Genomic DNA, 12,297 nt, shown 5'->3' on the forward strand with positions numbered 1-12,297 from the left:
AAAAACCCTTTCATACGAGGAATGTACAAATGAATGAGCTAAGATTCCTCTACGAAGCTTCATTGAAAGTTGCCACAAAAGCTTAATGGCATTTGTTGTGGCCAACTATGTTACAAGCTGGGGCCTACAATCTGGTTTAGAGGGAATTACTGGTATTTAAATGGTTAGATTGCTTCAGAAAGATTTTTGTTTTTTATCCATATGAACACAAGAAATTTGCAAGAGGCACCATATATTTTCACAGAACCGGAGATGAAGGATCTATTATTATTTAAATTACCTGTTCTAACCTTTCTGGCAAACAGCAGTATTCTCAATAGATAAACAACTGAATCAAACTGAAATGTCAACAACTTGCTAGAAGTTGTTGACAACATTGAGAAATGGCACATAAAGTATCCGACTCTTGCCAAGTTACACTCCCCCAATTAGATGGAGAACTATGCGACTCATTTTTGATGCTTGATTAAGATCGCACAGCCTTTTTCCAAAGAGTGAAATATGTGGTATAGCTTTAAAATGAAAGCAAATAGAATTTGCTCACATCCTCCTATAAGATGAAGCCACCCTTTAAATTATATCCATTTATCAGTGTGACAAGTGCATTTAAATGAGCCACATATAAACATAATTCATTTGATGTTGCACAGACGACAAAGAAAGCCCTGATTAATTTGTCTCGGGATCAAATTCAAAGGTTTTACATAAACAGTATTGTTTGCTTTGTGACTTTCATTCCAAAACTCCTGATTTATGACACCACTGTGTTTGTGCTCTTTCTTTTTTGTCCATTTTTCTTTCATGAACTCTAAGGTATGTGGGCGTGGGTGTGTGTGTGTTTGAGCAGGCAGCGGTGATTGTTCCTACCTGTCTATGATTGCACACATGTCCAGGCTGATGTTCTCAAATGCTCCCACTGTGCCTTTCTCCACTGCATGCAAATCAGCAGGTTGGTCGTCTACCAGGATCGCCTGCATGCATCCCTGAAAGGATCGCTGAGACGGTGGCAGCAGTGTTTGCAAAAAGTACCCTGGAAACAAGCAACATCACCATATAATACAATACTGTAGAAATATTTTAATTGCTGCCAAACATGGAAAGTGTTGTATGAAAGAAAAATCAACAAAACTGAAGCCTAAAACGTATGCAAATAGGAACAGAAACACAAACAAAGTGACTGGCAGCTTTGAACAAAGCAGGAAGATTGTGGGAAGAACACTGTTTTCTTGATCAACCACTTCAACCTTCAGCAGAGGTAGACATTAAACATACCAAGAACATAAGCCTTGAGAAGGAACAACAGACCAGATCAGTGGCCTGTTAATGTAATTTCTTTTTACAACCATGAGCCTTTATCAGGATTCTGTCTTTAAACATTACAGACAAGGTCTAGCAGGAGTCAATGGCCCATCCAGAAGAACCACTGGGCCTTGACTGAATCGGGAACAAGTGTAGGACAAGTCTCTATGCTTATCCTTTTTATGTGTGCTGTGATCACACACACATGCCAGTGTACAAAAATTGAAACATCATATCCAGCGCTACTCCAACACATTTGACTACACTTTTCCATGGAATAATGAAGTGCCTCTGCAGAGCAAAGGCAGAGTGTTAAATTTGACATGAGAACCTAAAACTAAATCTCTGCTACAAGCACAGAGGTTAGTCATAAAACACAGCAGCTCAATGACATCTCCATCATAGTGATGTTATAAGCTGTCATACACCCCAGCTTGGCCATCAGCCTCAAGGCCAAAGCATCAAAAAGGCTTACAGTTAGAGGCATATGTACACTATGTGCGTGCGTGCGTGTGTGCTTGCAGCCATTATTCAAGTTCATGTGGCTTACTAAAAAACAGTAAATGCTTTGTAACTGTGTGCATGTTTGTGCCAGATTCGGTTCTTTCTTTACATCTTTCTATTTCATTTCATGCCTAAAAAGTTCCTTCTGTCATTCTTGCCATCTGTCTGTTCTTTTGCCACACCTGCCTGCTGTCATTTCTGCGGAGTAGGAGACAGGCAGTTGGAGAAAAAGAGAGAGGACATGTGGAAAGTTAGAGAGAGGAAAGAGAGGGATAGATAAAGAGAGAGAAAGGGGGGAGAAGGGGTGAAGATGTGGAACAGAGCAGCTGGTTGGCAGCACTTTCAGTCCTGTAGATACCCTGTGAATACAAAGGATACATTCCTGAGTATGTGGAAGAATGGGAGATGTAATGCATGAACCTGTGGGTGGATGGATATGCATTGTTAAAAGGAACAAAGACGACATGGATTTGTTGATTTGATGCTCCATGTAAGCCACCACATGAATGTTTCTACAGTTTACAAAGGTTACAACAGATTTTGAATATTTTACATCAAATATAAACACAAATTCACACCAGCAGTCAAAAAGAAAACCTGAATCTGCAAGTTAGCACTACTACTATCTTTACTATATTTCAGTGCCAAAAAATCTCGATCAATAAAACAGTCCTCCTCAAGGAGGATCCTCAAATACATTTGGTCGTACATTTAAACACACTAAAGCTACAAACAATTTCTAACTAAGCTGATTATATTATTAATCTCATTATTCTCAAATCTGTGTCATTGTATGGTTTTAATTTGTAGCACGTGCAGACCAGAACACCGTTCTGTATCTGGAACAACAGCAGTAATCCCCTACAGTCGTCCTGGCACTCTTTCAAAGTCTTCCTGTTGTGCCCAGAGAGCTTATTTTACAATACACACTGGAAGAACAACAGCTCTTATTTTCCAGGCCAGAGCCAAGGCTGCAACTAATTCAGAGACACTATTTCAGAAGACGCAAACTGGAAATTTGCCAAAATGCTCTGATGAGAACATTTACTTACATTTTTCAAGGAAGATTCGGAAGAGACAAAACACTACTCCCAAAAACATGAAGGGTCAGGTGAACATTTATTTTCGAGGGCAAACCTTTGTAGGTAAAATCTAAAACATTTAAAAAAAATAATTTGAAATATCCAAGAGCAAATAAAGATAACTTCGTACAGTTAGTGATGGTGTCAGGATCAAGCAGACAGATTTCTCCCAGACAAGAAACATTGTGACATTTCAATATCATTGCATGAGATTTCATTTCACATCAATTAAGCATTCAAAGATTCTCACTCTGATAATTATGGCAGAGCCTCATCATGTCCAATTCATCAAAACATGATGGGGAGGTCAATGTAACATGTGGGATTAGTGCAGTAAGCAAATTTATATTAAAACATTAAAAGGTTTTTGGTTGTAATTTGTAAACAAAATCTTAACACTGGATAAAAATGGCAATTTTCAAATTAGTTTCCTGGGATGGTACTTTAAAAGGTCAGAAAATGATTACAACATGAGTAATAAAAAGATAATAACAGCTTAAGATAAATAAATCAAATGTATTTAATCATTAAAATGGCTAAAAGTAAAGTGATCCGAAATGTGATGTCATCATTAGTCGTATAGTCTTATCGATTGAATGTTCTTCAGCATCTTATAATTGACAATTCTGATTAGTGTGTCCATAGGTCACTGTTCAAGCAGAAGAAAAAGCTTGTTACAGGGTCTGTCTATCCTGCCTCTTCAAAGAATTTAATTTGTGGATGTCTTGTGTCACTTAATAATTTCTTAATAATTTGCTATTTTTTTCCCACTTTTAAAACCCCATCAGGCACATAATGCATATGCATACCAATACTATCTCAACAATGAAAAGACATTTCCTCGCCCTCTATTCGCTTAAATGTAGCTCCTGGATTATCTAACACAATATAGTCCTTCAAATATGTCCCAAGTGTTTAAAAAATGCTTTCCAGGATGAGATTTTTTATCTCCCAGGTGCACTGAAGCTTACTAAATTCATTACATCACACTGTAAAGGTCAAGTAAAATTCCCTGCTTCAGAACTTTTCTAAGCTGTGGAATATAAATCTCTCACCATCTGAGTCAGATAAGTTCTGAATGAGCATGGGTAATTTAGGTTTTATCTATCAGATGAGCATTTAATGGGAAATACAAACAATACTGTGAAGAACGTAGGCAGACACAAGCAGTACAATACTCATTGCTGTCACCAAAAATGAGCTTTAAATGTTGCATTCCTGCTTTCTATACCATGATTAAGCTTGTTACAGTGCATGCCCCATTTTACTTTGTTATAATAAATTTTGTGTTCAGCCAAAACACAAGTGAATGTAGAAAGCTATATCAAAACAAATTTAAAAAAACTACAATAACAAGAGCAACATGCCAGAAATAATGTCAGATTTGCTCAAATAACTTTTGTTTTACTAACACTCCTTCACACTTGGTTTAACAGGAAAAAGGCATTTAAAATCATCTAGAATGCAGATGCTCTTTGCAGATTCTTCGAATGGGTCTTCCGGGGTGATTCAAAAATTCCCATAGCGTGTATTTGGAGCGTGAGACTGCCTCTACGTTCACAGTGAGATCATGGTGATTTATTATCATGGTGGCAACATAACTGTCTTCTTTATGGATCCAGATAACACCAGTGATGGGTTATCTATAACTGTTCATCAGAAAACATGAAACAAGACTGGCCACACTAGCCCCACACCAAGGCTATCACTTTATTTTGCTTAGTCCAGGCTGCTGGCATCCCAAATGGTAATTCTCTTGGCTGCTATCCTATGCAAAGGATCTCCTCACTAGTAAATACCCAGCAACAGCTACTGTAGGTCTCTTGCATATAAATATTGATGGAATGGGGAAAACACCTCCAAATTCACATCAGCTAGTGGCTGCGTGACAGAAAGAGTTTAAGAGTTTTATAGTCGGCTGTTTAAATATAAAATGTATTTGCCATGTGATCAAAGAAAAGAAGCTCAAAGGTAAGGAGAAAAAAGTATGAGGTACAGGTCATAATATCATTTTATTATATTTATAGGACAAGTTATAAAATCAAATGCTAAGAGTGCAGTAATGCCATGGTTTTCTTGACACAGAAATGACGTTTGACTAAATTTGTTGCAGTAATCCAGCAGTGTATGAATGCTAAGGGTGAAAATGGAGTACAAACAGTCTCACCCAATGCACTCAATGTGTTGAGAACTGAGCTAGACAAAAACATCATGAAGCATAACAAAAATGGAATAGGGTCTTATAAATATCATCTGCTGTTGGACTGCAGGTTTTGTGGTTAAGATGCTAATTTCACATTGGGCCTAAAACATTGATAAAAACTAATCATTTCATTTCGTTTACTGAAGTAGTATATCAAAAGCAGAACAAGTCATCTCAAAATTGCAGTCACTAGCATCTTATTTGTTGCCATTAGTCTTTATCACTTTATCAAATACTGTCACAAATATTGTCACAAATTTGCCTTAAACCACCAACATGTTTTATCTCTACCACTAATGCTTTATGATGCATACTTAACATGTATAAAGGATTATACCAAAATCATCGAATAGTTGGAGGCATGCCCAGATATGCTAAGTTTAGTTTATTTCTGCATTACATGCCTAAGTTTATGTTAACTGGGATATTTTCAACTTATAGTCTCTACTTATTTGAAATCAGTTTCACAGAAAAAAGCACAACCTATTTTTATGTAATTGTAAATAAATTCAACAGTAAAAGATTTGCATGTAAAATGCACTCCTTCTATCAAATAAAAACATTTATATACATGTATTAAGTGTAATAAATACATGTTTAAAAAACACCTCACTGTAGTTTAAGTACATCTGAGATGTTATTCTATAGTCAAACAGCACACAAGCCAGCAAAGCAGTACATGTGGTGAACTCATCCCTTCTATCAGATGTTTCCCTCCAGGCTTTAAAAGCAGCAGTTGTCAAACCCTTAATAAAAAAATCAGGTAAAGTTTGACACATTTCAGCAACAAAGTAGTTCAAAGTGATTTACATGACCAACATAACATAGTAACCAAATTTGAAGCAAGCATTAAATATACACCAGATATATTAATGTATTTGTTTTTCAAAGTTGTCCCTAAGCAAGTCTTGATTTAAAGAACCAAGTGTTTTGGCTGTTTTGCATTTTTCTGGATGTTTGTTCCAGAGTAGAAGAAGCAACCTGAATGCTGCTTCTCCATGTCACTTGAACCAAAAGACCTGAGTAGCCCAGACCACTGAGTTCAAACTTTCTTTAAATTCAGGTCAGACCTTCACTTACTTAGGATGGTCCTTGATTAATAATAACTGGAACATTATCGTTAGTTGTAGTCTGGATTACAACTTTTCGTTACTTTTCTTTTTTTTCCATTGCAGAGTAATGTGCTTTGTTGTTGTTTGTGTTTTTATCATGTAAAGCACTTTGAATTGCTTCGTTGCTGGAAAGTGCTTTGCAAATAAACTTGACCATGACATAGTGCAAATAACACAAATAAAACTATGTACTTAACACACAGCCAACTGTGTGTGTAGTTAACAGCCAACTGTCACTGCAGGCTACTGACCATCCCTGAATTATCTGTGAACAGCTTTTATCCCAGAAGACTTTCCAATAAAACTGGACGGAGTGTACTGCAACGTCTTTAAGTTTTTTTTTTCCTCATATATGTATATTTTCTTTGTATTCTGGGCAGTGGACATGACAGAGATTTTAGACTCACAGGAATTAAATGTAGTGACCCCATTAAAATAAAACAAACAAGCTGCAACAAAAATGAAGGAGCTTGTTCCTTGTAAACCCCATCATTTTTGAATGAAGGGGTTCAGAAATTAAGCCTTTTATGCTGCAACTAGAAGGCTTTGTTGCAGGATATATTTAATTAATTCCAAAATCCAGGAAATCTCACATAAATATAAATGGAACAAGGCCAGGTGCAAAGCATTTTGAGCCAACACCAATCAGGCTGTAATTTAGCACTGTGGTTAGACAATAGGTACAGACAGTTTTAAAATGACTCAAAAAGTGAGTGTAGTTGCTCCTGCTGGGTTTTTCTCTCAACATAAGAGATTCCGCTGAAAGCAAATGAATGCCTTAAATCCTTGTGATTTGAAGCAGATGGCTACATGGATGACTGAACCTACATAAATTACTGAGAGCAATTATCTCCGGTCTTGTCATGTATAGAAAAGAACATAGTCTCTTCATGACACAAAGGGGTCTCTGCTAATTGTGGCACAGCAAATGTAATGTCTCCCTTCCAGGAAGTGCTGATGAAAGACTGTTTGAGAGCTTTAGGACAGCTTAATTTGCCTGGCCTGTTTGACTCATCAAGTTGAGTGATCGGAAAGAATAATTGAGGGCAAGCTAAAGGCTAAACTATCTTTTGTACACTCAATATATTATTCTGTTTCCTCTGTTCTAGGCTGAAAATTGGCCTCTGATGGTTTGGAGCATTTGAAATAAATGCTCCAGATTTTCTATACGAGGTCTAAATACATGTTCAACTGTGAGCTGTGGACTTTCATGGCTTTTGGTCCAACACCCACACATTCTGTTCAGACAAGTTATAAGGCAAAAAAAAATTGTGCACATTAGCCTACACAGACAGTGCTTCAAATTACTCATGCTATTATTTGTGAAGTTGCTGTAAGGGAATTGGGAGAGTCTAGGAGTACTGATCAGTACAAAAAGTATACTGTAGAAGTACATAATTATATATATATATTTTTACATCATAAATTCTGGAACAGTATCAACATGCATGTCTTTCTTTTAGTTTTTCAGTTTTGCTGAGTTTTAGGTTTTTGTCTTTTTGGAGGGGGTACACGCTAATATTGATGAATTAAGTACATTTACATTTTGATATGGTCCAAGTCCAACACCTAAAATATAGAACTGACTTACGTCCTCATGCACTGACATTTTACAGAGTTTTGCTATTGACCTATTTATGTGATTCAGGTAAGTTCACCTAAAAGCTGCAGGACTCTGGCCCTTGAAGACTGGAGTTTGACACCTCTACCTTAGAGAAATGTTAAGAAAATGAAGTGCAGAACAATGGCAGTATTAGAGTTTGTTTATCACCCACTTTGATCCATGTGGCACTGGTTAAGTTTACACACACTAATCAATGTATGTTACTGGCTTAAATGGAGTCAAACTGTAAATTGATAACTTCACTTGCAAACTAGTTTTACCAAACGATAAAACACAGAAACTTTATTCATTGTTTGCATAAGCAAATGTTAAAAAGTAGAATCATGTCCCATCTGCATTTTAAAATATTAAATGAATTTATAGTGCATGATCTTCATCTGCTGTACTAAATTTACAGATTTTTCTTGTGTACCTTTCATGAGTAATTCTATGCATGTGGTCCTCTAGTTCAGTAAACGAGATGCAGTGCTGAAAATTATCTGAGATTCTTAGGTGGGACAAATGCACTTAACGTGGTGATAACACCACAGACATCATTCAAGAAAAGGCCACATCTGTTAAAGTTGACAAAATGACATAGGGTATCACGCAGTAGTTCTGTTTTTAGTTTGATTTGCAATTAAATTGTGTGACACTGACAAAGTCCATTTTAAATTCAGATTTAAAACATCAACAAAATAAACAAAAACTGCTGCTTGATTTGGGAATCAATGAATCTTTTTTTTGGATTCGGCATTTGCACAAGTGTCTTCCACAAATTCCCTTCCATGTCTGAAAATTGGTGTCCTAACAATTGCTTTGTAGTAATAGTCAACAGTTTTGTATCCCCTGCAGCATTCAAACTTGTGTTTACCACCGGGCTCCCAGCTCTTCAGCATTCATTATGTCATGTAAAATTAACAAGTAGAGCCCCAGTCCCAGCTGCTGCTATTTCCGCCTTCATATTACCTCTGCCAGTGGGGAAAAGCCCAAAAACAAATATTTATATTTCTCTAAATTGTAGTGATGCATTACATGTATGAATGGATGTTTTCCTGAAATATATTACATATTGATTTCATAAAGCGTTGTCACACTCTTGTTGTTTTCATCGCATCCAAGTTAAGATATACACATCAGTTTTATAATGTATACATAAATCAGGCCAATAATGATCATTTTGCTTATCCTCTCTTTTTTGCTTATCATTTGGTCTAACCTGTTAACTTGTGTTTTCCATAGAAATGTTTTCATCTCTTCAGGTCGCTACTTGGGCATACATTCTCTTCTTTGCTATTTCTACATTTGTTTTTGCAGTTCCAGTCTTCTTTTATCCATCTTTCTGGTATGCCCTCTTCAAGGAGTTAAGACATTACAGGGATCCTCTCCTCTCAGCCTCTATTGATTCACAGCTCTGCTTACTAAAATCAATCAATCACCAATTCAATCAAAATAGAGACTGACGATAAGAAGAAAATGGGAGCAGAAAGAAAAGAGAAGGCAGACCTGGAGTAAAAACAGAAACTAGATCGAAGTATAATAATGAAGAACTTAAATGAAAGCCATTGAATCAACCCCTGATTAAAAGAAATGAAAAGGAAGTGAAAAAGCTAAAACTAGAGCTACATTCAGACAAAGAAAGGTGCACACTAAAAAAAAGATCTAAAAAAAAAACTGTCAACATGGATTTGATGCATTCACCAAACTTCAGCAAAAAATTTAATCAGACAACAATGTAAAAGAACCTTGATGTGTGTGCACGTTTGTAAAGTGCCCTGATCCTTATTGACTAGTCTGAGGAAAAGGTCTTTCTTGATTGAGGAGATGGAATTGTGCCAGGGAGAAGACACTAAGGCATGATGGGGCAATCAGAGCCACTCTCTCTCTCTCTCTCTCTCTCAGTTACTGTAATTTCATACAGAGCCTCCTTGCACACACATCATTTGGCAGACAGATAACGGTGTCTGGCGTCATTAATCTGGCATGCTTCTAATTCATACAGATTAAAGATGCTGCCCATTCCAGCTCTGGGTTGATCTGTGGTGAGTTTGTAGTTTCTGAGCTGTTTTAACTGGAGAAGACATCCACTAGTAGCAAAATGTCAGCAAAGCTGAAAATGTATAGACTAAATTTAAGTACCGTAGTTAGTGGCCGACCTGTCTAAGACTGTGGGGATCTTACGACATAAGAAATAGAGTGCCTTACAAAATTATTCACCTCCCCAGCCCCCCCACACACATGTAGTCACACTCCAACTACAAACTTCCATTTTGTGGGCTTTGATGCGAATAATCAACACAAAAATATTACATGAAAATAAATTTTAAGGAACATTAGTGATCAAAAAACACCTTAAAGGCAAAGGAACACAATAGACGGGAAACATACATTTAAAGTAAAAATAGACCATAAAACAAGATTCATAGCTTCAATATCTCACAGAGAAATTTTAAAGCCTGATTAACCTGAAAAAAAGATTAATCAAAACCTGGTTACCCACTTTAATTGACAGACTGGGCAAGCAGTGCATCAGTCATGGAAAGAGCAAAAAGCTTCATGGAAACTTTGGAGGAGCTGGAAAGATCCAAAGCTGAGATGAACAGTGTGTTGATAAAACATTATTTATTTCCCCCAAAAATGTAGCCTTTATGGAAAAAGAGCAAGAAGAAATCAATTCTTTAATGAAGTCATAGAGGTCCCATTTTCAGTTAGTGACACACCAAATTGTAGAATATGCTGCCAGATCAAACCAAAAACACACCTTTTCAAATGCAATGTGTTGGTTATCACACAAAATATGCAATGTGACTAAATGTAAGCAAAACTAAACAGGAATGCATACTTTTGCAAGGAACTGGATCTAGTGAAGACACACTAGAGAAAATAGCAATACACAAAGATTTACATAAAAGTTTATGTTTTTTTATATTGTTTGCTCATTTTGACCAAATTTAATCTTTAATTTACAATTAAAAATACTTGCTTAAAATAAAACATGCTTGGAAACTTGAAGGCTGAAAACCTAAAAACAAAGCAAATAAAAGTGTGACTTCAGTGCTAACTTTTCCAACATCTTATTCTTGGGTGTATTCCTGTCAGCTGCTGTGGGGTAATGTGGCAGTGAATGTGGCCTGGAAGAAATCGGTGCACTGTGCATGTCAACCCTAATGTGATGGCGTTTGGGTCACCCTTACCTCCCAGGTGATAGGTTCCTCCTGTGGTGATGCTGAGAGGTGAGGTGGAACGCACGGCAGACACTTCGTCACCATCCACTGTCAACATTGCAAAGTTCTCTTTGGCGACCAGGCGTATGGCATGCCACTGGCCATCATTGAGGCTTGAGCCTGGTGAGTTCGAGAGGAAGTGCCAAATATGTATTTAGAAAACACAAAAGTTCTATCTTTTTCTTGGGGAAATGGGTTGTTAAATATTTCAGAAATAAAGTAACGTAATTTCAAATAATAATAATCACACTAAAATTTGATGGATCATTATAGATTTAGCACATGGATAGTCAAAGTAAGAAAAATATGTTATTTTGGTCATGTTTGTATCTTTCTCAACATCTACATTTGTACAACATTCATCTTTCTCTACATTGAAGGCATTTTTGTTTGTCTGGTCATTGTGAATCTAACAGCACTTCACTTACACCACAGATACAGATGCACACGTTTTCCCCTCATGTCCTCTTCCTCCTTTCAATCCCATATCCTTCTACAGGCACCTTCCAGTCTCGGGGCCTCTGTCTTTAATGTGTGTCATTCTCTGTGTACATCAGAGTGATGTGCATGTGTGTGTTGGATGAACACAAGGTATGTGTTCTCCTTTCCCTTGTAGCTGTCCATTAAATATGAGTGATGTTTTAGCAAGGGGTATTACTAGTGGAGCTGAAAGAGAAGCCCACTCACTCTCCTCACCCTCTCCTCTATATATCACCTTTAGTGACACTAAGTCCGATCCATTCTTCCAACCTCGCCTGCATTTTCGCACCTTTGTCTTTCTTTCTTCTGCATTTAACTTTTTCCTTCTTTTTTTCCCCCCAAGTATCTTTGTCCCCATCTCCTCTGTCCCTTGAGTATGGTACAATTTTATTCTTTCAATTGTATTCAGCTGAGTGCTCATCTGATTGTAATATATCAATACTGAGGACACTGCAGCAAAAGTTCAAGGTACAGTCATCTGCAAATCACCCTCAGTAGAGAGGTCTGCCTGCCAATCAATACACATGGCTTGACATGCTGCCTATGTCAATAAATTTGAACCATATGTGTGAGAGCATCTGCTAGCTTTTGGTAGCTCTTTTACTTTGTGCTTGGCAGGATCTGTGTGAGTCGTCAGCGCTTCCAAGGCACACATTTCCCTTGTTTATTTCTTCCCAGAATGCACTTGATGACCCTCGCCTTCATGTCAGCAGGGAGTCCACACTAATCAACCCTCCTCAGCAGGGAGTCCAAGTGTGTCAGTATATGTGTAGATATGTATGTGGTCAGA

At 37.2% G+C, this 12,297-nt stretch overlaps 1 protein-coding gene across 2 annotated transcripts in view; it reads right to left on the bottom strand.

The window, feature by feature from the left end:
* Positions 1-12,297, bottom strand: part of cntnap2a (contactin associated protein 2a) — a 286,799-nt gene that overhangs the window by 133,261 nt on the left and 141,241 nt on the right. For both annotated transcript variants that reach the window (XM_028005083.1, XM_028005081.1), the window contains exons 10-11: positions 10,998-11,147; positions 868-1,030 (exon numbers count right to left, since the gene is read on the bottom strand). In XM_028005083.1, coding sequence (XP_027860884.1) covers positions 868-1,030; positions 10,998-11,147 — 313 coding nt within the window. The remainder of the gene's footprint in view (positions 1-867; positions 1,031-10,997; positions 11,148-12,297) is intronic.

This window comes from Xiphophorus couchianus, chromosome 21 (genome assembly GCF_001444195.1).
Source record: "Xiphophorus couchianus chromosome 21, X_couchianus-1.0, whole genome shotgun sequence".
Lineage (NCBI taxonomy): Eukaryota > Metazoa > Chordata > Actinopteri > Cyprinodontiformes > Poeciliidae > Xiphophorus > Xiphophorus couchianus.